General features: G+C 43.0%; 1 protein-coding gene across 2 annotated transcripts; it reads left to right on the top strand.

Moving 5' to 3' along the window:
- Nucleotides 1-30: 30 nt before the first annotated feature.
- On the top strand, nt 31-26181 carry LOC124279135 (WD and tetratricopeptide repeats protein 1-like). Of its 2 annotated transcripts, none has more exons than XM_046714927.1 (14): nt 31-424; nt 2792-2875; nt 9858-9904; nt 10525-10636; nt 10810-10997; nt 15391-15615; nt 15783-15868; nt 17372-17572; nt 17887-18052; nt 19197-19379; nt 20556-20791; nt 21782-21950; nt 23523-23715; nt 24367-26181. In XM_046714927.1, the coding sequence occupies exons 1-14, from the start codon at nt 377-379 to the stop codon at nt 24553-24555; spliced, it is 2127 nt and encodes a 708-aa protein (XP_046570883.1). In that variant the 5' UTR covers nt 31-376; the 3' UTR covers nt 24556-26181. The 2 variants fall into 2 exon arrangements, with proteins under 2 accessions (XP_046570883.1, XP_046570882.1); XM_046714926.1 differs by having other exon boundaries at nt 17881-18052.
- The last annotated feature ends 1513 nt before the right edge of the window (nt 26182-27694 follow it).

Genomic DNA, 27694 nt, shown 5'->3' with positions numbered 1-27694 from the left:
CTTTTGTAACAACAGCCATAAATGAATAGCTTACTAAATTACAACTTCCGGTTTTGTTCTGTAATGTTTTGATTGACGTTTCATACAGATTCTTTAGACGGACTGTAATCAACATACGGAGGTTGTCGTGTTGGGATTTGTTTACAAGTTTAGTCTTTGTTTTCATGTGTAGTCGATAGATACTGTCAATCGAGACTCAGTACGTAGGAATACCTTTTTTATTTCACCTAACAGGAAACGTCAGACTGCGCCGCACAATCACTCATGCGTAGGTAGTTTTGTTTACAAACAATTTACCACGTGAACTACAATGTTACAAGCAATAATAGTTCTTACCTGATGTGAACGGAGACATTTTCACGGCTATTACACCATTATGAACACTTCCTGGGCTCTCAAGAGGAAGTTCCAACGAGAAATTGATGTGAGTAAAAACGACTTAAAACTATAGTTGATATGAAGGATTTACTGTCATGCACAAAGACCTTTTCATCTTTTTTGTTTGAGATGTTGGGAAACTGCTGAGTTGCAGTTGCATACATTTAGGTAACCATATGATTTCATGTTACTAGGAGTTTTCCTTCAGATTTTCTGTTTCTTATGTGCTTTGATGTGGACAGCATCTGTACAGAAGGATCTGTCAACAATATTTAGTGCATAAACATGGATAGCTTTCTGAGATTTTCCAGCTCAAGTCATTAGTCTTTAGGTTATCTATCTTTACCGATTTAAGACCCAAAGTGCCATCTTCCTTTCTTGCCACACACCCACATTGACAGAATATTTTTGGTGTGCATGGTATGAAAATGTTACTGACTTTTCTGCATTATCTTAGCAATCATAGTAAAAGACCTCTTGAACTTTTAGATCACAAGCAGCATGAACTAATGATTAGTTTGACTTACAATAAGCTTTAGTGTTCTTATTAAATAATGGCTAAACACAATTTGCTTTAGACCTAGTTTGCAGACAGACAATGTTTATTCAGTAAAGAGGCATAAAACAATCAGATGACAATGTATTTAGTGGGTGTGCAGTTTAACTTTGCAACTCTACTTCCTGGATTTTATCAATTTCTGTACATGATAAAAGTATAGGCCAACTTGTATGTAACATTATCATTTTTGTTTTGCAAGAGATTTACAAAAGAGTAATAAACATATTAGTTATATATTTAGCTCTAAGTTTATCATAGGCATTACAAATATATAGTACATGATATTGATTTTCTATATAATGCTGACCTCTGGTTTTACAAAATGGGCATAGTCTTTCGTTATATTCAATTTCATTATACCTACCACATTCAACCGCAGTATTAACATTACTGAATCTAAACCTTGATATAGCAATTCTTAAATGAATAAATGCATAGGGATATCACAACACAAATATCTTTCAACATATAACAAAGTTTTAAATTCCTTATAAAATATACATTTAGGAGATTCACAGATTGATGAATACTAAGATTGTTTTAAATTATCTCCTAGCCTTAGCTTGAATAGATAAACAAAATACTCCACATTTCCAATTTCTTGGCTTAGGCAAGCATAACCAAGTTCATATTAAAATGGGATGTGTCGAAATTTTGTTACCCAGGTATTATAGCCTAAGCTATCTAATGATCTTAACATTAAATAAAATTGATGTGGGAGTCTATTTTGTGGCATATGTATAAGTCTACACCAGAATTTAATCACTCTTGACATGTACAAATGCTGTAATGGGAGTCTGCCACACTCGCCAAGAACCATACTTTAATGTATTTTTTTAATTTGATATGAAATGACACCTGTCAGGTAGGTTACCTTTTTTTTTTTACACCATAATATACTAAGAAAAGTATGATATTTTATAGATAACCACTTCTGTATTATATTGTGATGCAATATTTAGGTATAGATTCTTATTTAGAATTTATGCCAAAACGTTGCAGCATAATCTAATAAAGAAGTTGTTATCCATAGAGTATCCTACCTTTCTTAGTATTCATCAGCTTCTAAAATGCCAAGCAAACAGACCATAATATACGATGGACAGTGAATTAAATATTTAATGCTTCATATACAAAATGATCTCAGACAAACTTCCATGTAGATTTCAGTAGATTCTCAGATCAGTAAGAACAGTCCTTCTGACGATGATTTCATCAATTGTTCCATCAGGTATTTTCTTGTGTTCAGGTTTACATGGGTCTTCCCCTTAGTTTAGTGAATTCAGTTAGGAAATGTTTTTCAAAGAACTAAAAGTAGCTAAAACCCAATTTTTGTGTGTTTTGACTCTCACAGCATTAGGCTGCATACAGTGAAATTAAACTCTTGTAATGGTCTCAAGCTGTAAACTCCTGGAATGGTGGAACTCTTCTCATAACTCACCTATGTTAACATGAAACGTGTAAATACTTTCTAGTCTAATATTTGTCACCATTTCCTGCTTATGACGTCAATTTTTAAATAATGACTCCTCAAAAGAACAACATCATATGTACAACTTCAGCATCTTTTCAACTGTTGTTGGACCACATTTGCAGTCGTGGGGTCTTCATGATGGAAATACAGGTGTATTACACCATATTGTATTCATAAATACACAAAGTATCTTCTTAGTCAACTGGAAAGTTTTATGCAGGTAGATTCATATTTTGTATAATCACCTCCTTGAGAGTTGTTCGTACTTCTCTTCTACACACAAGGCGAGGAGGAGTATGTGTGTCAAATTGTTTTTTACTTTTCGTAACATGTGTCTAAGTATGTAAGTTGTTAGGTAACTAGATTTAATTTTCTTTCAGGAGAAACTGCACACAGGTTTCCAACGTGTTCTGCAGGTCACCCCAGATTTGATCAATCGTCTTGGGTTGGAAAAAGAATTAGAGGTATGCTTTCATCATCCTAGATCCTCAAATAAGATATGTTTGTTTTTGTTAATAATTACCAACCCATGAAAGTTCATCATGCTCTTAAAGTGATTTTCTTAAGGTTTAGAGCACTGTGCTGATTTTATTGCAACTACCTGCTGTTATATCATAGTGAGTAGTTGGAGGGTCCCAGCAACTACCTGCTGTTATGTCATAGTGAGTAGTTGGAGGGCCCCAGTAAGTACTTGCTGTTATGTCATAGTGAGTAGTTGCAGGGTCCCAGCAAGTACTTGCTGTTATGTCATAGTGAGTAGTTGGAGGGTCCCAGCAAGTACTTGCTGTTATGTCATAGTGAGTAGTTGGAGGGTCCCAGCAAGTACTTGCTGTTATGTCATAGTGAGTAGTTGGAGGGTCCCAGCAAGTACTTGCTGTTATGTAATAGTGAGTAGTTGGAGGGTCCCAGCAAGTACTTGCTGTTATGTCATAGTGAGTAGTTGGAGGGTCCCAGAAAGTACCTGCTGTTATGTCATAGTGAGTAGTTGAGGTTCCAGCAAGTACTTTGCTGTTATGTCATAGTGAGTAGTTATAGGGTCCCAGCAAGTACCTGCTGTTATGTAATAGTGAGTAGTTGGAGGGGTCCCAGCAAGTACCTGCTGTTATGTCATAGTGAGTAGTTGAGAGCCCCAGTAAGTACTTGCTGTTATGTAATAGTGAGTAGTTGGAGGGTCCCAGCAAGTACTTGCTGTTATGTAATAGTGAGTAGTTGGAGGGCCCCAGTAAGTACTTGCTGTTATGTCATAGTGAGTAGTTGGAGGGTCCCAGCAAGTACCTGCTGTTATGTCATAGTGAGTAGTTGGAGGGTCCCAGCAAGTACCTGCTGTTCTGTAATAGTGAGTAGTTGGAGGGTCCCAGCAAGTACCTGCTGTTATGTAATAGTGAGTAGTTGGAGGGCCCCAGCAAGTACTTGCTGTTATGTCATAGTGAGTAGTTGGAGGGTCCCAGCAAGTACTTGCTGTTATGTCATAGTGAGTAGTTGGAGGGTCCCAGCAAGTACCTGCTGTTATGTCATAGTGAGTAGTTGGAGGGTCCCAGCAAGTACCTGCTGTTATGTAATAGTGAGTAGTTGGAGGACCCCAGTAAGTACTTGCTGTTATGTCATAGTGAGTAGTTGGATGTCCCCAGTAAGTACTTGCTGTTATGTCATTGTGAGTAGTTGGAGAGCCCCAGCAAGTACTTGCTGTTATGTCATAGTGAGTAGTTGGAGGTCCCCATCAAGTACTTGCTGTTATGTAATAGTGAGTAGTTGGATGGTCCCAGTAAGTACTTGCTGTTATGTAATAGTGAGTAGTTGGAGGGCCCCAGCAACTACCTGCTGTTATGTCATAGTGAGTAGTTGGAGGGCCCCAGCAAGTACCTGCTGTTATGTCATAGTGAGTAGTTGGAGGGTCCAAGCAAGTACTTGCTGTTATGTAATAGTGAGTAGTTGGATGGTCCCAGGAATAGTGAGAAGTTGATGGTCCCAGCAAGTACTTGCTGTTATGTCATAGTGAGTAGTTGAGGGTCCCCAGCAAGTACTTGCTGTTATGTCATAGTGAGTAGTTGGAGGGTCCCAGCAAGTACTTGCTGTTATGTAATAGTGAGTAGTTGGAGGGTCCCAGCAAGTACCTGCTGTTATGTCATAGTGAGTAGTTGGAGGGTCCCAGCAAGTACCTGCTGTTATGTAATAGTGAGTAGTTGGAGGGTCCCAAGCAAGTACCTGCTGTTATGTAATAGTGAGTAGTTGGAGGGTCCCAGTAAGTACCTGCTGTTATGTCATAGCAGTGAGTAGTTGGAGGGCCCCAGCAAGTACTTGCTGTTGTGTAATAGTGAGTAGTTGGATGGTCCCAGCAAGTACTTGCTGTTATGTCATAGTGAGTAGTTGGAGGGTCCCAGCAAGTACCTGCTGTTATGTCATAGTGAGTAGTTGGAGGGTCCCAGCAAGTACTTGCTGTTATGTCATAGTGAGTTGTTGGAGGGTCCCAGCAAGTACTTGCTGTTATGTCATAGTGAGTAGTTGGATGGTCCCAGCAAGTACTTGCTGTTATGTAATAGTGAGTAGTTGAGGTCCCAGCAAGTACTTGCTGTTATGTCATAGTGAGTAGTTGGAGGGTCCCAGCAAATACTTGCTGTTATGTCATAGTGAGTAGTTGGAGGGTCCCAGCAAGTACTTGCTGTTATGTCATAGTGAGTAGTTGAGGGTCCCAGCAAGTACTTGCTGTTATGTAATAGTGAGTAGTTGGATGGTCCCAGCAAGTACTTGCTGTTATGTAATAGTGAGTAGTTGGATGGTCCCAGCAAGTACTTGCTGTTATGTCATAGTGAGTAGTTGGAGGGCCCCAGCAAGTACTTGCTGTTATGTCATAGTGAGTAGTTGGAGGGTCCCAGCAAGTACCTGCTGTTATGTCATAGTGAGTAGTTGGAGGGTCCCAGCAAGTACCTGCTGTTATGTCATAGTGAGTAGTTGGAGGGTCCCAGCAAGTACCTGTTGTTTTGTAATAGTGAGTAGTTAGGGGGTCCCAGCAAGTACCTGCTGTTATGTAATAGTGAGTAGTTTGAGGGTCCCAGCAAGTACCTGTTGTTTTGTAATAGTGAGTAGTTGGAGGGTCCCAGCAAGTACCTGCTTTTATGTAATAGTGAGTAGTTATTGGGTCCCAGCAAGTACCTGCTGTTATGTCATAGTGAGTAGTTATAGGATCCCAGCAAGTCCTTGCTGTTATGTCATAGTGAGTAGTTGGAGGGTCCCAGCAAGTACTTGCTGTTATGTCATAGTGAGTAGTTGGAGGGTCCCAGAAAGTACCTGCTGTTATGTCATAGTGAGTAGTTGGATGGTCCCAGCAAGTACTTGCTGTTATGTCATAGTGAGTAGTTGGAGGGTCCCATCAAGTACTTGCTGTTATGTAATAGTGAGTAGTTGGATGGTCCCAGTAAGTACTTGCTGTTATGTAATAGTGAGTAGTTGGAGGGCCCCAGCAAGTACCTGCTGTTATGTCATAGTGAGTAGTTGGAGGGCCCCAGCAAGTACCTGCTGTTATGTCATAGTGAGTAGTTGGAGGGTCCCAGCAAGTACTTGCTGTTATGTAATAGTGAGTAGTTGGATGGTCCCAGTAAGTACTTGCTATTATGTCATAGTGAGTAGTTGGATGGTCCCAGCAAGTACCTGCTGTTATGTCATAGTGAGTAGTTGGAGGACCCCAGTAAGTACCTGCTGTTCTGTAATAGTGAGTAGTTGGAGGGCCCAAGTAAGTACCTGCTGTTATGTAATGGTGAGTAGTTGGAGGGCCCCAGTAAGTACCTGCCGTTATGTCATAGTGAGTAGTTGGAGGGCCCCAGTAAGTACTTGCTGTTGTGTAATAGTGAGAAGTTGGATGGTCCCAGCAAGTACTTGCTGTTATGTCATAGTGAGTAGTTGGAGGGTCCCAGCAAGTACCTGCTGTTATGTCATAGTGAGTAGTTGGAGGGTCCCAACAAGTACTTGCTGGTATGTCATAGTGAGTAGTTGGATGGTCCCAGCAAGTACTTGCTGTTGTGTAATAGTGAGTAGTTGGAGGGTCCCAGCAAGTACTTGCTGTTATGTCATAGTGAGTAGTTGGAGGGTCCCAGCAAATACTTGCTGTTATGTCATAGTGAGTAGTTGGAGGGCCCCAGTAAGTACTTGCTGTTGTGTAATAGTGAGAAGTTGGATGGTCCCTGCAAGTACTTGCTGGTATGTCATAGTGAGTAGTTGGAGGGTCCCAGCAAGTACTTGCTGTTATGTCATAGTGAGTAGTTGGAGGGTCCCAGCAAGTACTTGCTGTTATGTCATAGTGAGTAGTTGAGGGTCCCAGCAAGTACTTGCTGTTATGTAATAGTGAGTAGTTGGATGGTCCCAGCAAGTACTTGCTGTTATGTCATAGTGAGTAGTTGGAGGGTCCCAGCAAATACTTGCTGTTATGTCATAGTGAGTAGTTGGAGGGTCCCAGCAAGTACTTGCTGTTATGTCATAGTGAGTAGTTGAGGGTCCCAGCAAGTACTTGCTGTTATGTAATAGTGAGTAGTTGGATGGTCCCAGCAAGTACTTGCTATTATGTAATAGTGAGTAGTTGGATGGTCCCAGCAAGTACTTGCTGTTATGTCATAGTGAGTAGTTGGAGGGCCCCAGTAAGTACTTGCTGTTATGTCATAGTGAGTATTTGGAGGGCCCCAGCAACTACCTGCTGTTATGTCATAGTGAGTAGTTGGAGGGTCCCAGCAAGTACCTGCTGTTATGTCATAGTGAGTAGTTAGTAGAGGGTCCCAGCAAGTACCTGCTGTTCTGTAATAGTGAGTAGTTGGAGGGCCCCAGCAAGTACTTGCTGTTATGTAATAGTGAGTAGTTGGAGGGTCCCAGCAAGTACCTGCTGTTATGTCATAGTGAGTAGTTGGAGGGCCCCAGCAAGTACCTGCTGTTATGTAATAGTGAGTAGTTGGAGGGCCCCAGCAAGTACTTGCTGTTATGTCATAGTGAGTAGTTGGAGGGCCCCAGCAACTACCTGCTGTTATGTCATAGTGAGTAGTTGGAGGGTCCCAGCAAGTACCTGCTGTTATGTCATAGTGAGTAGTTATAGGGTCCCAGCAAGTACCTGTTGTTTTGTAATAGTGAATATATAGGGGGTTCAGCAAGTACCTGCTTTTATGTAATAGTGAGTAGTTTGAGGGTCCCAGCAAGTACCTGTTGTTTTGTAATAGTGAGTAGTTGGAGGGTCCCAGCAAGTACCTGCTTTTATGTAATAGTGAGTAGTTATTGGGTCCCAGCAAGTACCTGCTGTTATGTCATAGTGAGTAGTTATAGGATCCCAGCAAGTCCTTGCTGTTATGTCATAGTGAGTAGTTGGAGGGTCCCAGCAAGTACTTGCTGTTATGTCATAGTGAGTAGTTGGAGGGTCCCAGAAAGTACCTGCTGTTATGTCATAGTGAGTAGTTGGATGGTCCCAGCAAGTACTTGCTGTTATGTCATAGTGAGTAGTTGGAGGGTCCCAGCAAGTACCTGCTGTTCTGTAATAGTGAGTAGTTGGAGGACCCCAGTAAGTACTTGCTGTTATGTCATAGTGAGTAGTTGGATGTCCCCAGTAAGTACTTGCTGTTATGTCATAGTGAGTAGTTGTAGGGTCCCAGCAAGTACCTGCTGTTATGTCATAGTGAGTAGTTGGAGGGCCCCAGGAAGTACCTGCTGTTCTGTAATAGTGAGTAGTTGGAGGACCCCAGTAAGTACTTGCTGTTATGTCATAGTGAGTAGTTGGATGTCCCCAGTAAGTACTTGCTGTTATGTCATTGTGAGTAGTTGGAGGGTCCCAGCAAGTACTTGCTGTTATGTCATAGTGAGTAGTTGGAGGGTCCCAGCAAGTACTTGCTGTTATGTCATAGTGAGTAGTTGGAGGTCCCCATCAAGTACTTGCTGTTATGTAATAGTGAGTAGTTGGATGGTCCCAGTAAGTACTTGTTGCTATTATGTAATAGTGAGTAGTTGAGTATGGTCCCAGCAAACCTGTACTTTTGCTGTTATGTCATAGTGAGTAGTTGGAGGACCCCAGTAAGTACCTGCTGTTCTGTAATAGTGAGTAGTTGGAGGGCCCAAGTAAGTACCTGCTGTTATGTAATAGTGAGTAGTTGGAGGGCCCCAGTAAGTACCTGCCGTTATGTCATAGTGAGTAGTTGGAGGGCCCCAGTAAGTACTTGCTGTTGTGTAATAGTGAGAAGTTGGATGGTCCCAGCAAGTACTTGCTGGTATGTCATAGTGAGTAGTTGGAGGGTCCCAGCAAATACTTGCTGTTATGTCATAGTGAGTAGTTGGAGGGTCCCAGCAAGTACTTGCTGTTATGTCATAGTGAGTAGTTGAGGGTCCCAGCAAGTACTTGCTGTTATGTAATAGTGAGTAGTTGGATGGTCCCAGCAAGTACTTGCTATTATGTAATAGTGAGTAGTTGGATGGTCCCAGCAAGTACTTGCTGTTATGTCATAGTGAGTAGTTGGAGGGCCCCAGTAAGTACTTGCTGTTATGTCATAGTGAGTAGTTGGAGGGTCCCAGCAACTACCTGCTGTTATGTCATAGTGAGTAGTTGGAGGGTCCCAGCAAGTACCTGCTGTTATGTCATAGTGAGTATAGTACCTGCTGTTATGTCATAGTGAGTAGTTGGAGGGTCCCAGCAAGTACTTGCTGTTATGTCATAGTGAGTAGTTGGAGGGTCCCAGCAAGTACCTGCTGTTATGTCATAGTTAGTAGTTATAGGGTCCCAGCAAGTACCTGTTGTTTTGTAATAGTGAATATATAGGGGGTTCAGCAAGTACCTGCTTTTATGTAATAGTGAGTAGTTTGAGGGTCCCAGCAAGTACCTGTTGTTTTGTAATAGTGAGTAGTTGGAGGGTCCCAGCAAGTACCTGCTTTTATGTAATAGTGAGTAGTTATTGGGTCCCAGCAAGTACCTGCTGTTATGTCATAGTGAGTAGTTATAGGATCCCAGCAAGTCCTTGCTGTTATGTCATAGTGAGTAGTTGGAGGGTCCCAGCAAGTACTTGCTGTTATGTCATAGTGAGTGGTTGGATGGTCCCAGCAAGTACTTGCTGTTATGTAATAGTGAGTAGTTGGATGGTCCCAGCAAGTACTTGCTGTTATGTCATAGTGAGTAGTTGGAGGGTCCCAGCAAGTACTTGCTGTTATGTAATAGTGAGTAGTTGGAGGGTCCCAGCAAATACTTGCTGGTATGTCATAGTGAGTAGTTGCAGGGTCCCAGCAAATACTTGCTGTTATGTCATAGTGAGTAGTTGGATGGTCCCAGCAAGTACTTGCTGTTATGTGATAGTGAGTAGTTGGAGGGTCCCAGCAAGTACCTGCAGTTTTGATATAGTGAATAGTTATAGGGGGTTCAGCAAGTACCTGCTTTTATGTAATAGTGAGTAGTTATAGGGTCCCAGCAAGCACTTGCCATGTGATTGTGTTGTGGTGTTGTAGGGGCACCAAGGCTGTGTGAACTGCCTGGAGTGGAATGAAGATGGCACGTAAGTACCAACCAAAACATTCAGAATATGGACACGGTAAAGTGTGGTTGTTACATGATTCTATTCATACTATTTTATTGTTATTAATGTTTCCATGTTTGTAATGGTCAACAGGGCGGTGGGGTGACCTGGAGGTTAAAGTATTTGCCCCGAAGACCCAGGTTCGATTCCCCAAATGGGTACAATGCGTGAAGCCCATTTCTGGAGTCCCCCACCATGGTATTGCTGGAATATTGCTAAAAGCAGGGTAAAACTAAAATCACTCACTCACTCACTAATGGTCAACACGCTGTCATCATAGTCCTGAGAATAGATGCTGTGCTATCTTAGCGACCATTATGTTTGTTGATCAAAAACTTACTAATAACTAAGCCTCATATAGAAATAATTCTATCAGGAATTTGGAAAATGCTGTTTTTATTGGTCAATCAAAAGTTTTTCAAAACCAAATACCTGATTGAAACATGCATGATTGATTGCTGCATGATGTGTTCAAATTCAATTATGCAAGATTTATCAACAGATAACCTTTGCTACGAGTGTGTAACAAATTCAGGAAAATCATGAATCATATTTCAGTGTTGATACAGGTTGATCTATCAGAATATTTGTGTCTGCAGGCGACTGGCAAGTGGCTCGGATGATGTTCAGGTGATCATCTGGGACCCGTTCCATCATCGCAGTCAGACTACAGTGAGAACAGGTCATCAGGGAAACATCTTCTCTGTCAAGGTGAGAACAAGTTATTAGGAAAATACTATCTCTGTCAGATTAGTTATCAGTGAAAGATTTGAACTGGTTGTAAGAGATTTAAATTGGTTATTGATGTGAGATTTGAATTGGTTTTCAGTGAGAGATTTGAATTGCTTGTCTTTGAGAGATTTACACTGACTTTTGATGTGCAGTTCCTACCCAACTGTAATGACTCCATTGTGGTGACTGGGGCAGCTGACTGCAAGATTCGGGTCCATGACCTCAACCTCAAGGACACAACGCAAGTGTTCAGCTGCCATGCTGGGAGGGTCAAGAGGATCGCCACTGCACCCAATGTGCCCTTCATGTTTTGGAGCGCTGCGGAGGATGGGACCGTTATGTGAGTTACTGATTATCATAGCCGCGGATGGCACCTTTGTGTGAGTTACTGATTATGGTGGCTGTGGATGGCATCGTTATGTGAGTTACCGATTATGGTGGCTGAAGATGGAACCGTTCTGTGAGTTACTGATTATGGTAGCCCTGGATGGCACCTTTGTGTGAGTTACTGATTATGGTGGCAGTGGATGGAACCGATTCTGTGAGTTACTGATTATGGTGGCTGTGGATGGCATCGTTATGTGAGTTACTGAATATGGTGGCCGTGGATGGCACCTTTGTGTGAGTTACTGATTATGGTGGCTGAGGATGGAACCATTCTGTGAGTTACTATTCTTTTTCAGAAGAAGTCCTTCTTGGGGTACATATAGGCATTTAAATGTCCATTTTAAATCCTACGACAGTTGTAACTTGAATATTTTTCAATAAAATATTTACAAAACAAAACACTTGTTTTGTCTTGTGAGACCACCCCTACAGGGCCCCACTGGACCCCCTACAGCCAAGAGCACGTCACTTTTCATGCTGTCGTTCTGTTGAATAGACGTTCGTGGTGTTCGCTTCACACCTCGTTCGATGGTGCTCTGCCTAGGCAGCACCCTCTCGTACAGCGCTGCGTAGCTGGCATGAACAGGGTTCGACCGCCTCGGCGGCGACCCAGCCCACCTTATAATTGCCAATTATTCTCAATTGGCTGTCTGGTCCTGACTTTTCAAGTATATCGTCTCTCTCACTTCACTTGTTGACGTGGAAGACGGCTTTACTTGTGGTGGGGTACATCCATGCGATACCCACTGACCCGACACTGACAGTATTTTATACTGATCATGTCCGTATTCGCCTCCTGGATACCTACCACTCTCAGTTCGATATTGCTTTCCACGTGACTGTTCATATCGAACTTCCACACCTTACCCAGCCTTCCACACCAGGGACCAATCTTTTGATTGCTCACCCGTGACGACGAACGAACGAAAGGAATCCGTACGGGTACCCAGACTGGGGAGTCTGCAAGCAAGCGGACTTTCGTTGTTGGCTCGTTTCCGTAATTGTTCGGTTACAATGCAAAGGTCTACCTTCCCCCGAGGGGTTGAAGGCAGACTGGGTAGGGCAGATGCCGCTTTGTTGGCAATTCACAGCGGCACTGCTCAATGAAGAGATCGGTTCTGTCGCTCTTTGGACCCGGCAGAACGCCTTCATTCGCCATTACCGACTTGATACGCATTCTAAGGATCGTGCTCGGTTTGGCCTTTCGGTTCTCTCCAGTGGAGAGTGTCCTACCACCCTGACCAAGTTAGTAACTGGTCATTGGTATCGGATCTGTGTTCAATGTCGATATGGTTCATATCACTACATCGTATAAGCCTTACCACCCTTTCCGGTTGGGTCGGGTTTGGGTGTATATACGTCCCTTACGTCCTCTTCACTTAAAGGCAAGAGGGCGGGGCCGGTTTTGAGCACTTTAACCAGTCATATGCTATTAACCCGTCTTGCGACGGAATTGGGTACGAACCCCCCACGGGTCACTGTTTGGTATGCCTCTCTTCGAGATGCATGTCACGTGACATGGTTAGTGTAATAGTGAGCCAACACATGTTCGGCTACGCTTTTCGCTATTCAGGGGATTTTTGTACGCTAACAGTTTTTTCCCTCTTCCCGAGACTTCGGTATTTGGGAGTCTGTGTTAATCAGCACTTTGTGGGATGGTGGTCTACACTTACCCTCCTCACGCTGAGAGTGTTTGGTGAGGGTGTTTTATCCTGTTTTTCACTCGTACAATGCATGGCGTTTGTACTCGTTCGATTTCCTCAGAAAGTTTTTAGCGAGGCTAATAATTTCTCTGGGTTTTATTGAGGTCCCGGCAAGCCCTCTTCCAAACAGGAGGGGTGCATTCGAGCATTAGTTTGCAGTACTTATTAGCTTGGCTTTTAAGCGTTTAAATTTTTACACTTTCCCTACCCTTATACCTCTCGCCACACTTCTCTGGTTGGGGCTATATTAGGGTTGGGAGTTGTTTCGGCATGTCCCCATACATTCCTTTCGATTGTAATGGTCGGGGGTGGGGTTTTATGTCATAATTGTTTGAGCCAATTGACGTATAAGCTTGGGCTCTCTAGTTCCCGCCCTAGCCATGCCCCCACCTGATTGACATCAGCGGTCAGGTGGCTCGGTAAGTGTGTGTTTTCTATTTCCGTATCGGGTTGTAGATTTCACTCCACCACGGGTTTAGTTGTTGCCAGACAGAATGCCACTCCCGTCTCTAATATCTTTGGGTGAGGTGAGGTGAGGTGAAGTGAGATTGGGTTTAACGTCGTGCTTGAGAATATTTCGCTCATATGACGACGTGCATGCGTGTGTATATGTATGAGTGCGGCTGCTTGTACTAGCCCAGACTTAAGCTGGTTTTATAGTGCTAGCCCACTGAGATACCATGCCGCAGTGAAGCATGAATACCCCACTCAGACACATTATACTGACTCCGAGCCGACCAGTCCTTGTTGTACCCATTAATGCCGAACGCCAGGCAGGGACCAACAAGTACCATATTTTAACGTCTTTTGGTATGACGTGGTCGGGTATCGAACCCGCGACCTTCCGCTCTCCGGGCGGACGCTCTAACCACTACACCACGGAGGCGGTCCTAATATCTTTGGGAGTCTGTCATATGCTTATATGTACCCCAAGAGGAATTATACAAACCTGTAGAGGTTATGAATTCTCTGTATAAAGGTTTGTATAAATTATGGTGGCCATGGATGGCATCGTTATGTGAGTTACTAATTATGGTGGCCGTGGATGGCCGCTATGGATTATGGTGTTATGGTGAGGATGGCATCATTATGTGAGTTACTGATTATGGTGGCCGTGGATGGCATGGAGTTACTGATTATGGTGGCCGGATGGCATCGTTATGTGAGTTACTGATTATGGTGGCCGTGGATGGCATCGTTATGTGAGTTACTGATTATGGTGGCCGTGGATGGCATCGTTATGTGAGTTACTGATTATGGTGGCCGTGGATGGCATCATTATGTGAGTTACTGATTATGGTGGCCGTGGATGGCATCGTTATATGAGTTACTGATTATGGTGGCCGTGGATGGCATCGTTATATGAGTTACTGATTATGGTGGCCGTGGATGGCATCGTTATGTGAGTTACTGATTATGGTGGCCGTGGATGGCATAGTTATGTGAGATACTGATTATGGTGGCCGTGGATGGCATCGTTATGTGAGATACTGATTATGGTGGCCGTGGATGGCATCATTATGTGAGATACTGATTATGGTGGCCGTGGATGGCATCATATATGAGTACTGATTATGGTGGCGTGGATGGCATCGTTATGTGAGATACTGATTATGGTGGCCGTGGATGGCATCGTTATGTGAGATACTGATTATGGTGGCCGTGGATGGCATCGTTATGTGAGTTACTGATTATGGTGGCCGTGGATGGCATCGTTATGTGAGATACTGATTATGGTGGCCGTGGATGGCATCGTTATGTGAGTTACTGATTATGGTGGCCGTGGATGGCATCGTTATGTGAGATACTGATTATGGTGGCCGTGGATGGCATCGTTATGTGAGTTAGATTACTGATTATGGTGGCCGTGGATGGCATCGTTATGTGAGAGAGATACTGATTATGGTGGCCGTGGATGGCATCGTTATGTGAGATACTGATTATGGTGGCGTGGATGGCATCGTTATGTGAGATACTGATTATGGTGGCCGTGGATGGCATCGTTATGTGAGTTACTGATTATGGTGGCGTGGATGGCACTGATTATGGTGGCCGTGGATGGCATCGTTATGTGAGTTACTGATTATGGTGGCCGTGGATGGCATCATTATGTGAGATACTGATTATGGTGGCCGTGGATGGCATCGTTATGTGAGTTACTGATTATGGTGGCCGTGGATGGCATCGTTATGTGAGTTACTGATTATGGTGGCCGTGGATGGCATCGTTATATGAGTTACTGATTATGGTGGCCGTGGATGGCATAGTATGTGATTATGGTGGGATGGCATCGTTATGTGAGATACTGATTATGGTGGCCGTGGATGGCATCGTTATGTGAGATACTAATTATGGTGGCCGTGGATGGCATCGTTATGTTGATGGCAGTGTCATGTGTTTTGATGAGTAGGAAGCCTCTACTGGGGGCTCTGTTTTTGATTACTATAAGAGCCATGACGCTTTTGTATTGCCAGTTTGAAGCTAGGCTGGGCTAGTCAGTTAATCTAAGCAGGCAACATGTTAAGACAGCACCTTTAAAGAAATACTGATGCCGACTTTGCCTGCCAAGTAGTGAATTCTAGATTATAGCCTGCTTATACTTGACAGTAACACTGTCCTTAATGTTTCTCTTGACATTTACAGGCAGTTTGACCTCCGCAGCCCTGAGTCGAGTCAAAACAACCCACGGAATGTCCTCATCAACCTCCTTGCTCACATGGGAGAGTATGCTGAGGCAAAGTGTATCTCTATCAACCAGCTGCGCCCGGAACTTATAGCGGTCGGGGCCAATGACCCGTATGTGAGGGTGTACGACAGACGCATGCTCACCTGCCGCAGCATGAAGTTCCCTGGAGACTTCAACAACAGGTGAGTACATACGCCACTTCATCGGTAACAGTGGTTGCACGCTTCCTCTGTCCCCTGGGTATTAAATCAGTAGGTAAACCTTATTGTCATGATAAATCTTGCAGCCAGTAACATGATGTGATGCCTGGGAGTACAAGGGGTCTCTCTAATTCACCATTTGATTACAGATTCCCATGGGAGCATCCTCACCTGGAGCTGATGGATGGGGAAGACTACACCCTGCCTCCTGGCTGCGTCAGCTTTTACGTCGCAGGTACATCACCTGGCTTCCTATACACACCACTATAGCTTCCTATCTACTCCACTGTGTCTCCCTATATACACCACCATGGCTTCCTGGATACTCAACTAAAGCTTCCTGTATATACCACCATGGCTTCCTGTATACTCCTCTGTATCTTTCTTTATACACCACCATTGCTTCCTATATCCACCACTATAGCTTCCCATTCACTATATACACCACCCTAGTTTCCTGCATACACCACCCTAGTTTCCTATATACACCACCCTAGCTTCTTATATACACCACCTTAGCTTCCTGTATACACCACTATAGCTTCTTCTACACCATTCTACTTCACTGTGGCTTCCTATAAACACCACCATGGCATTTACACCACCTGGTTTCCTATTTATACATCAAGAGTTATACTCTACTATATACAGTAATTTGACTTGTATACGCTACTTTGACTTCCTATTTACACTACTAAGGCCTCAAGCATAACCAAGTATATACACCACATTGGCTTCCTATATCCACTTCCATTGCCTCCTATTTCCACTTCCATGGCTTCCTATTTCCACTTCCATGGCTTCCTATCTCCACTTCCATGGCTTCCTATCTCCACTTCCATGGCTTCCTATATCCACTTCCATGGCTTCTATTTCCACTTCCATGGCTTCCTATATCCACTTCTCATGGTCTCCATGGCTTCCCTTCCTATATCCACTTTCATGGTCTCCTATTTCTACTTCCATGGCTTCCTATATCCACTTCCATGGCTTCCTACATCCACTTCCATGGCTTCCTGTACACACTCCATGGCTTCTTATTTCCACTTCCATGGCTTCCTATATCCACTTCCATGGCTTCCTGTATCCACTTCCATGGCTTCCTATTTCCACCTCCATGGCTTCCTATATCCACTTCCATGGCTTCCTATATCCACGGGCGGTGGGGTAACCTAGTGGTTAAAGCGTTCGCTCGTCACGCCGAAGGCCCGGGTTCGATTCCCCACATGGGTACAATTTGTGCAGCCCATTTCTGGTGTCCCCCGACGTGATATTGCTGGAATATTGCTAAAAACGGCGTAAAACCAAACTCAGTCAGTCAGTCAAACAGTCCTATATCCACTTTCATAACCTCCTATTTCCACTTCCATGGCTTCCTATACACACTTCCATGGCTTCCTATACACACTCACATGGCCTCCTATACACACTTCCATAGCTTCCTATTCACAATTCCATAGCTTTCTATACACACTCACGTGGCTTCCTATACACACTTCCATGGCTTCCTGTATACACCTCCATGGCGTCCTATATACGCTTCCATACAATATTCACTAAGAATTGTGGATTTTCATTTGGATGTTATGGCGTTTTGGTTTTGCTGTTTTGCTGAAAACCAAAATGTTTGGATGTTAAAATTTTGTGGATCAAAAGTTCATTTACGCCACTTGCAAGCACACAGTGTTCATTGACAAAGATAGTTCCAAAATGAACTATTTTCGTTTCTTGTTTTCAGGTCATTTACCCCAGAAGCAGTCTGACTACAAGAAGAAATACCGCACACTGGCTGCAACGTACGTCACATTCAGTCCTGATGGCGCCGAGCTCCTGGTCAATCTTGGAGGGGAGCAGATCTACCTGTTTGATGTCAACAGGAAGAGGCAGGCACAGAAGTTTGACCTGACGAACTTCCTCTCACCTAATGGAGTAGTCAAAGGTGGGACTGATCACACTGAGCTTATTGAAATATACTCGTTTATCAGCAACATTATGAAAAGGGTTTAATGGTAACATATGGGCTTTTAAAGTGTACACTTGCCTGTAAGAAAATAGTTGTCCTTTACCCCAAATTAAATGTCATGAGCATCTGTAACAGCGGGCCTACATTGTATGGATACACTGACGTATTCACTGTCACCTCTGATGTATGTTCACATCCTCGTACGGTTCACATCCTCACGGGTTCACATCCTCGTGCGGTTCACATCCTCGTACGGTTCACATCCTCGTACCTCCGTGTTCTAGAAGCAGCAGCAGCAGCAGCATGTTCCCACACCAACGGATTCAGCTTACATCGAAATGGAACCACCACCAACGGCGTGACGAACGGTGTAACCAAGCATTCGGTGTTGACATCTTCAGCGGCCTGTGTAGCAGCCAGAGACAGTGATGATGCCATGCCCAAAACAATAAAGAGGTAGGTTCCATCTACAGGACGTATCAGTATCGGATGTCTAAAATATCCACCCAAAACTCCTTTCGTCCTGGCTCAACAGCAACGGACAGCCTGGCGACACAGATAGACATATTTACCCAGAGCTACTGTGAAGACCATTTGTAGATTACTATAAAGAATGATGACTATCGTTGATTGGCTTGTCTTACAAGGGTGGTGGTGGTCCCTGCCTGGCGCTCAGCATTAATGGGTACAACTGGTCGGCTCGGAGTCAGTATAATGTGTCTGAGTGGGGAATTCATGCTTCACTGCGGCGTGGTATCTCAGTGGGCTAGCACTATAAAACCAGCTTCAGTCTGGACTAGTACAAGCAGCCGCACATACACATACACACGCATGCACGTCGTCATATGAGCGAAATATTCTCAAGCAGGACGTTAAACCCAATTCACCTCACCTCACCTTTCAAGGGTTCAACCTCCCTTAGTGTTCTACTGTTGTGTCTAAGTGCAGCCATGACACTGGTATCATCACAGGCTGTAAAGTCTAATGGCTCTGAGGCAAGCCAACCGTAATGACTGGGGTGATCCATAACCACATGCATGAAGGGAGAGATTACTGAGATTCTCCACTTGTCACCTCTATGCGTTTGTGCAGTATTGAAGAACTGGCCATCTAGGTCTGAGGACTGAAAGGTCTTTCTATTCTTGGGCGTGCTGGAAATCAAAGCGGAGCAATACTTCCTGTCTCTGAGCTGTGTCATTGTCATTTTGGTAATGACACAGTCTGGAATCATGGTGGTCGGGATCGCCCAGTCTTTGGGAGTAAAGTCAAGTGTTGCGAAGTGATTTCTGAAACAACCCATTACACGTTCTCACTGTTGTTGTATTTCACAGACTAGGGTGATCTGTGGCCCACCATCCAACCATGGGATAAGTGTATCAGTGATTTAGTGAGAAAGGAAAAGTTATAAACAATTCCTGATTAAAATTTTAAAATTTATACATGATTTCAGTATTTTAATTATGGTAATCAACATAAAATTAGTGGAATACATGTGAAATGTAGTTAGGATCAGTGTATTATGCAAATGTTAGATTAGAGGGGCTTGACTGTACTTGACAATGAATATCACATACCTTACCTTAATACATGACAATTGCAGACACAAAGCTGACACCAAGAACCTGGGCCCACTGGTGGAGACCCTCAAGAAACGAGCTAATAGTTGTTTTGAGAAGGAACAGTATACGAAGGCTATCATGTTGTACAACCAGGCCATTGCCCGAGCCCCCCACGGGCCAGTTCTGTATGGCAACCGGGCCGCAGCATACATGAAGAGGAAGTGGTGTGTATCTGCTCCTACACTATGGGGTATTCCTTGATGGAAGGGATGTTGCAACAGGGGAGATAACTCGGCCTGATTACAGGCACATCAACATTATGGTTGTCATATTTAAATAGTCTTGAAGTATTTTATTCTGGTTCTACTTTTGACTGGCGGACAAGTTCAACCCTTCAGGTGGCAGCAGAATTATTTGCTGTACAATAGCTGGTCAGGGGTGCTTATGTATGTTTTGTCCTTATTCAGTTATGTTGTGGTCTGCTCTTCAAACATTTGTGTTAGTTAGTGAAAGTATAGTTTTGGTGAAATCGGCTCCCTGATCATGTCATGCCATAGTTGTTTTCATATGATGCCATTTAGTAACAGAAAACCAGTCAGTATGGTTGCTTGCATTTCAAATGCAATGTAAGAGAAGTTTAAACAAATTGTTTCAAGTTTTACTATTTGTATTGATTGAATTACATGCTGAGTAATTTGTGGTTTGTTAGAAGGTTTGATCAAGTTTTAAGTAATATGTCTGGCAATATATACTCAGACAGTGAGAGTGTATTGTTTCCCATTTTGCAGTTACCAGCAATTTTGGCACTGTAAAACTGAATGACATAAAGCCCTTTTTTGGTTAATTTCCCCCTGCTGCAACGTGTAAAGGGGGACTGTGTGTTCAGCTGTGTCTGTACGTACGTACGTCCAGATTCTTGTTAACGTGATATCTCATGAACTGTTGTACCCGATATATTCGAATTTGGTAACAGCCTGCATTTGGGGTATACGCAGACACAAGTCGATTTGGGTGACCTTGACCTTATTTTCAAATGCGATATCTCATAAAACATTGCACCCAATGTCTTCAATCTTTGACAGCCTACATTGAGTAATTATGCAGACACCAGTCATTTTAGGAATCTTGTATGTGACCCAAAAATAAAAACTAGTAAATATGTTATAAATATTTCATTCTTCTTTAGCGGCGGGGTACATTGCCATATTAGTGGCAAACACTTGTTGTATTTTGGTATGGGTCGGGGAAGTTTTTGCTCACCAAGTATGGAAGATGTGGCTTGAGACATTGTTCTAACTGGCTGAAGGAATGAACAGCAGAAATATTCTGTGGAAATATCTAGGAGCCATTGTTGTTTCTCTGTATTTGTGTATATCTCTATTCCTCGGCCATGTTTCCAGGGACGGAGACCTATATGCAGCCATGCGAGACTGCCACAGTGCCTTACGTCTAGACTCAAACCATCTGAAGGCACACTTCCGTCTGGCCCGATGTCTGTATGAGCTGGCATGGCCGCAGGAGGCACATGAGTGTCTGAAACACTTCAAGTCCAAGTTTCCTGACTATGCCAAGAGCCACGCATGTGAAGCCCTGGACAGAGACATAAAGGCAGCCATATTCTCATGGACAGATCCAGGTACAGTTGTACTGAAATATATACATTACAGGTTACTCCATGACATTTGATTGGCTAACAAGCCATTATGTTTGCATTTATGTTTCATACCCAAAACTCGTGAAGGTCCGGGTTGGAATTGATCTTCAGTGACCCATGCTTGTCGTAAGAGGTGACTAACGGGATCAGGTGGTCAGGCTCGCTGACTTGGGTGACACATGTCATTGTATCCCAGTTGCGTAGATTGATGCTCATGCTGTTGATCACTGGATTGTCTGATCCAGACTCGATTATTTACAAACTGCTGCAATATAGCTGGAATATTGTGGAGTCCAGTGTAAAGCTAAACTCACTCACTCACTCATACCAAAACCAACTAGGGCATGTCCACTATTAGGCTGCTATCTCCTGATTGGCTGACAATAGACTGGGTGGGGCTTGTGATATATCGAAGTGATGTCATTGATTCCATCCTGGTTTCTACAGCCTTGTGTGTTAATGATTATAGAAACAATCTGCCAGGGTATAATTGTTGACGTAGTTATTTGTAAGGAATGATTTCATAATATAGAAGTCAATTCTTAAGATGATGTGCAAGCACTGTTTATTATGGTGAAATATCTTCCTATAAATCTATCTAAATCCAGCAGAGGCAAAATGCTATTTATGGTGAGAGTGTGTATTGTCAGTATGTCATGTGTATGTACAGAACATTAGTTACATGTATCAGTACATTATGTTCATGGGAGGAGTTAAAAGTAAAGGAAAGTTGTAATTTGTGAGTGAGTGAGTGAGTGAGTTTGGTTTTACGCCGCTTTTAGCAATATTCCAGCAATATCACGGCGGGGGACACCAGAAATGAGCTTCACACATTGTGCCCATGTGGGGAATCGAACCCGGGTCTTCGGCGTGACGAGCGAACGCTTTAACCACCAGGCTACCCCACCGTCCCTGTAATTTGTGAACAAGTGCTTAGTCATGTTGAAGGTATATACCTGCACTGATCTACAGGTGAGGAGAAGGAGAGTGGGAAGGGGGACGAGGGCGGGAACCGGCGCGGCACACCGGTCATCTCAGACCAGGAGAAGATCCTCCGAGACACCGCCTGTGACTATGAGTTCCGTTTTTGTGGACATTGTAACACAACAACTGACATCAAGGAGGCAAATTTCTTCGGCAGGTGAGTTTAGAAATGACCATGAACTTATTCATAGTTCGTTCCTATATTTGTAATCTTAGGGTTGAACTGGTGCCCTTGATTATTTTTGTTATATTTTGGTTCATGACATATGACAAGCAGCAGCTTGTTCCTCTTATAGTACAGGTAATAGTTCTATTTGTGTTTTGTGATTGAGTTGAGATGTGATTGATAAATGTGTCAAGCTGCTCCACTGCAGCCACTGACTTAAAGATCAGCAGTAAATAGTTTGGGACTTCTAAACACGAACACAGAAGCATGGTAGCATACACTGATGCACTTACTGTATATCTTCTAGCAAGCAGACTCTGTTGTTGTGAATGGCCGACTTTTGCTGGCCTGTAAGTAAGTCAACAAACAGAATACCTGTATCATCCTTCATTCCCACTCACTAGGATATCAGTCCAGACATTACTGTATGGCAGTTACACCTGTATCATCCTTCATTCCCACTCACTAGGATATCAGTCCAGACATTGCTGTAGGATATCAGTCAGTCCAGACATTGCTGTATGGCAGTTACACCTGTATCATCCTTCGTTCCCACTCACTAGGATATCAGTCCAGACATTGCTGTATGGCAGTTACACCTGTATCATCCTTCGTTCCCACTCACTAGGATATCAGTCCAGACATTGCTGTATGGCAGTTACACCTGTATCATCCTTCGTTCCCACTCACTAGGATATCAGTCCAGACATTGCTGTATGGCACACCTGTATCATCCTTCGCTCCCACTCACTAGGATATCAGTCAGACATAATGGCGGGTTACACCTGTATCATCTGTATGGCATCATCTTGTATCGCCCCACCCACTCACTAGGATATCAGTCCAGACATTGCTGTATGGCAGTTACACCTGTATCATCCTTCGTTCCCACACACTAGGATATCAGTCCAGACATTCCTGTATGGCAGTTACACCTGTATCATCCTTCGTTCCCACTCACTAGGATATCAGTCCAGACATTCCTGTATGGCAGTTACACCTGTATCATCCTTCGTTCCCACTCACTAGGATATCAGTCCAGACACTGCTGTATGGCAGTTACACCTGTATCATCCTTCGTTCCCACTCACTAGGATATCAGTCCAGACATAACTGTATGGCAGTTACACCTGTATCATCCTTCGTTCCCACTCACTAGGATATCAGTCCAGACATAACTGTATGGCAGTTACACCTGTATCATCCTTCGTTCCCGCTCACTAGGATATCAGTCCAGACACTGCTGTATGGCAGTTACACCTGTATCATCCTTCGTTCCCACTCACTAGGATATCAGTCCAGACATTACTGTATGGCAGTTACACCTGTATCATCCTTCGTTCCCACTCACTAGGATATCAGTCCAGACATTGCTGTATGGCAGTTACACCTGTATCATCCTTCGTTCCCACTCACTAGGATATCAGTCCAGACATTGCTGTATGGCAGTTACACCTGTATCATCCTTCGTTCCCACTCACTAGGATATCAGTCCAGACATTGCTGTATGGCAGTTACAGCCTTGTATTTACACATGTTGTTTGATTCCTGGAACTCTTACAGCAACGGGCAGTACATTGTGGCTGGATCAGACGATGGATCCTTCTTCATCTGGGAGAAGGAGACAACCAACATTGTGAGGGTGCTAAGGGGAGATGACTCTATTGTTAACTGTCTACAACCCCATCCAAACTCATGTCTCCTAGCAACCAGTGGCATTGATCCTGTAGTTCGACTCTGGAGTCCTAAAGCAGAGGTAATTACCGTGAGGATTTTCTGGTTTGGTTTCCAAAGAGGAGTGAGAATTATATGCCAGTTTGGTGAAAACAGTTTGGAAAGTGTTTTCGGGTCCTGTTCATCCATACATCCACAACTTTCATTATACACACTTGACTTATAATGATCATAGAGTAGGAGTGCTTACAGAGGGGAGGAGTGTGTTAGGTTGTCGTGCACCTAAATTCAGTCATCTGATCATGTGATATATTGTTTCATTTACACAGAAAAAAGAGATGACAAACTTTATGATGATCAACTTCTTTACTGTGGCAATGGCGACGTTTCGGTATAGATTCTTATACCGTTTTCAAGCATATGGGGGAATGATTGGGTACACTAGTTTATAGACAAGATACATGTACATATGATCATGTGATAACAATAAGAAAGGTGGGAAAACAAAGCATCACAGAAAATGGTACAATATAAAGAAGTTGATCCTGTTGATTGTGTACAAATTGTACAAGCAGACTAAGACAAGGAACGTGTGATACCTGCATCTTACTGTGTTATTTGATTGTGATGGAGTAATGCTGACTTAGTGTAAAACAATATCTACCCATCCACTAACACTAAATATCAATTTGAGAATTCAGTGGTGCTGATAAGAATTTTCACTTCTTTTAAGGATGGCAGTAAAAATGAACGTGAAATTGACAACTCTGATGATGCTGCATCAGCCAATCAGAAGCGGATGAATGCAGATCCTCTTGAAGTGATGCTCATGAATATGGGTTATCGTATCACTGGATTCCTTGATGTAGACGAAGATGACTCGGAACGAGGCGAGCAGCCTGTCAACTGTAGACCTACCTGATCACCTAGCATTATGTGTCATGACCTGGTTACCATGACAACCAAGTAGATGTCAGCATTTCCCCAGGGAATGTGTCAGAAGTTCACATATCATTTTTAACATGAATCATTTTTTTAGTTGGTTATGGCTAGCTTGTGTTTGAAGGCACACTCTCCATTAATTGAACAATTTTTCAAAATGTCAGGATTGTGATCATAGGTGATCTTGTTTGTCATATTTGTTTCTGAAGGAAGTTGTGTTGTGATCTGACACTGTGTAGTGTTGGATTGATTGGGGAAGAGAGATCCTCACACTGGTCCTGCTTGCTACAACACAACAATACTGCTTTTATACCAGAAATAATGCTTGGCTCTCAGTCAGGTTTGGGCAGTGAAGAACTGATTTAAGTAACACTGACAAGTAAGACGTAGTCAGATGCACATTTTGTTGCATTTAAAACTGATTCTGTGAGATCTCATGATTTTCCACTGGACCAAAAGTCTGCTTCTAGTTATTGTACCTTAAATCCTTGAATACATCTTAAGATAAACGCCTGATTTGTTGAACATGATAAGATACACAAGAAGATAAAATGTCTGTCAAAATGACCGTAATGTGAGTGTTAGGAAGGCTTGTTGTGACTGCAGAGTGACAAGGGTGTTGGACGAAGTATGCTTTCTCCTATTGTGTACATTCTTTCAATGTCAATAATATACTTTTGGTTGTTTCAATACTATTTACTTTCTAGATGTGAGAACATCAGTAACTGTGAGATGTTTTCTCTGGACACACCAGCTCTGCTTGCTTGGTACACGGCACTGTCTATATATGGTTAGGATGGGTCACAGTTGTGCTCCAAGATGTCAGAAGTAGATAAACAGCGTCATGTTTTATTGTCTGGGTAAAGTGTTCCCCAGGACTAATGCCATATTTGTTGATGTTCATACTGTTGATAATGTTTTGCTTGTATGAACAGAATATCTAAACCGTGACCAGTGAGAAGAAACTAAACTCACTGGACCTCATGTACTTTATTTTCCTACTGCTGACCGAGGCTGAATTATTTCAGTTGGCAAGCCCACTGGTCTCAAAGAGGGGTTTGTTTTCTATATGAGCATCAACATGGATGTGTTGCTACCCTGGTTTAATTTCCACTACTGATTTGTTTCATGAGTGTGTCGTTCAACTACTGACTGTAATGGTTTGCTCTGTGAGGGCCAGACAAGTTCTTGTTCTACGGATAAGCTTACCCTAACACCTTACTGTGAGGGCCAGACAAGTTCTTGTTCTACGGATAAGCTTACCCTAACCCCTTAGTTGAGCATGCAACTAGAGCAGAGTTACAAATGGTTACATTTTCATTCCCCTCCGCCCGTTAGAAATGATCAATTAAAAGAACTGTTTCCTGAAAATGAGGTCCAAAGCATTAAATTTAGTCACATGTATATTTTAACCATTGACATGTGCTGATATTACAGTGACCAGCACATCTTCAGCTGACGACATGCTAGTGATGCTTGAAACAATAGGGGTGCTTGTTCTTGCCTTCCACAGCTTCTCTGATATATACTACCCATCAAAAGTTTACACTCACTAGCCTAAATGTAGCCACTTACAGTCAACTGTTCTTGACTAGATTTTGCAAAATATTCCATACTGTTTAAAGGTACTGTTTACACATGAACTGATGTATTGGAAAACAAATTCGTAACGTTGAAAAGATTATTGTTATGAGTTAAATAAATGATGAAACTCAGTGAAAATTGGCGAATTCTTAACAAAACTTTACACCTAAACGCTGCTGTTCACATGCTCTATATGTACACATGCTTTTCAGCAATTTGATGCATGATCCTCGTGCAATTCATCTGCATAAGGTTTGCAGTTGGTTCACCCAAGTTAGTGGAGAAATTCATATACATCACTTAAAGCACTCACCATATGTTAAGTATATATATATATATATACTTAACATATGGTGAGTGCTTTAAGTGAGTTTAAACTTTTAATGGGTAGTATAAATATACACATCCCCTGCAAGTATTTCAGATCAAGAAGACCTTGGAGCACTTGTTAGGACATTAATTTCATTCAACTCCAGAGGATGGATACTTGTGTATCTGTCTGCTTTCTGGTTATATGTGATGCAAGGATTTCCACAGCATGACTAATGATGAATATTGTGTTTACAAACATTAACTTTAATTAAACAAGAGAGAACAGAAAGTTTTCACTTTTACTGAACAGTTGAAAGGTTTGAAAGGTAGACTGAAATCAACAGGAGGCTAGTGATCAGATTATGGCAAGAGAGTTCATATTGCTTCACGACAGATCTTCCAGCTATTCATGTAATGATTCAATTAGATCAAATGTTAGTGGTGATCAGTTCAGTCTGTAAAGCCACAGATATGTGACTGGTTAGGTATTGGGTACAACTAAGCAGTATGGATGAAGCATGGATGTATTGTTCTATAGTTATATCATACAACTACGTACACTATATAGTCAGCACACCTATCTGGAATATCTTTCAAATATTTGTGAATGATCAGATGTTAATTATTTGCCGTAAACTCTACTGATGAACAGTGGAATCACTTCAAGACTTCTGTGTATACAACCAGGTATCACCCTTATGAATCTGTCGTATAGCTGACCACTAACACACTCGGCCATTGGCCATCCTCATTAGGAGTATCTCCATGGCAGCGTCACTGTGTGTCAGACATGGAAACTTATTTAAACAGTGTGTGTTCGGGTGACGATGGTCTCTGCTGACGAGGCAACATCTGTACCTCCATCCTGGGTAGTCCCGGGAATCACACCTCCATGTAACAGCACCCTGAACCGCCAGGCCTTGCTCTGTAAGTCCCGGGAATCACATCTCCATGTTACAGCACCCTGAACCGCCAGGCCTTGCTCTGTAAGTCCCGGGAATCACACCTCCATGTTACAGCACCCTGAACCGCCAGGCCTTGCTCTGTAAGTCCCGGGAATCACACCTCCATGCTACAGTACCCTGAACCGCCAGGCCTTGCTCTGGAAGTAACCACCTCCTTATATACAATGTCCAAGAAATGTGAGTGATTTGATCAGATGGATGTTATTAGCATCAGGCTCAAATGAAACAATGGGTGTGGAAAGGAGATATGGTACCTTA

The sequence above is a fragment of the Haliotis rubra genome, unplaced genomic scaffold, assembly GCF_003918875.1.
Source record: "Haliotis rubra isolate DU_JTF1 unplaced genomic scaffold, ASM391887v1 Scf247, whole genome shotgun sequence".
In the NCBI taxonomy this organism is placed as follows: Eukaryota; Metazoa; Mollusca; class Gastropoda; order Lepetellida; family Haliotidae; genus Haliotis; species Haliotis rubra.
Note: the sequence above shows the minus strand (reverse complement) of the source record. Positions and strands in the feature narration are given on the sequence as shown.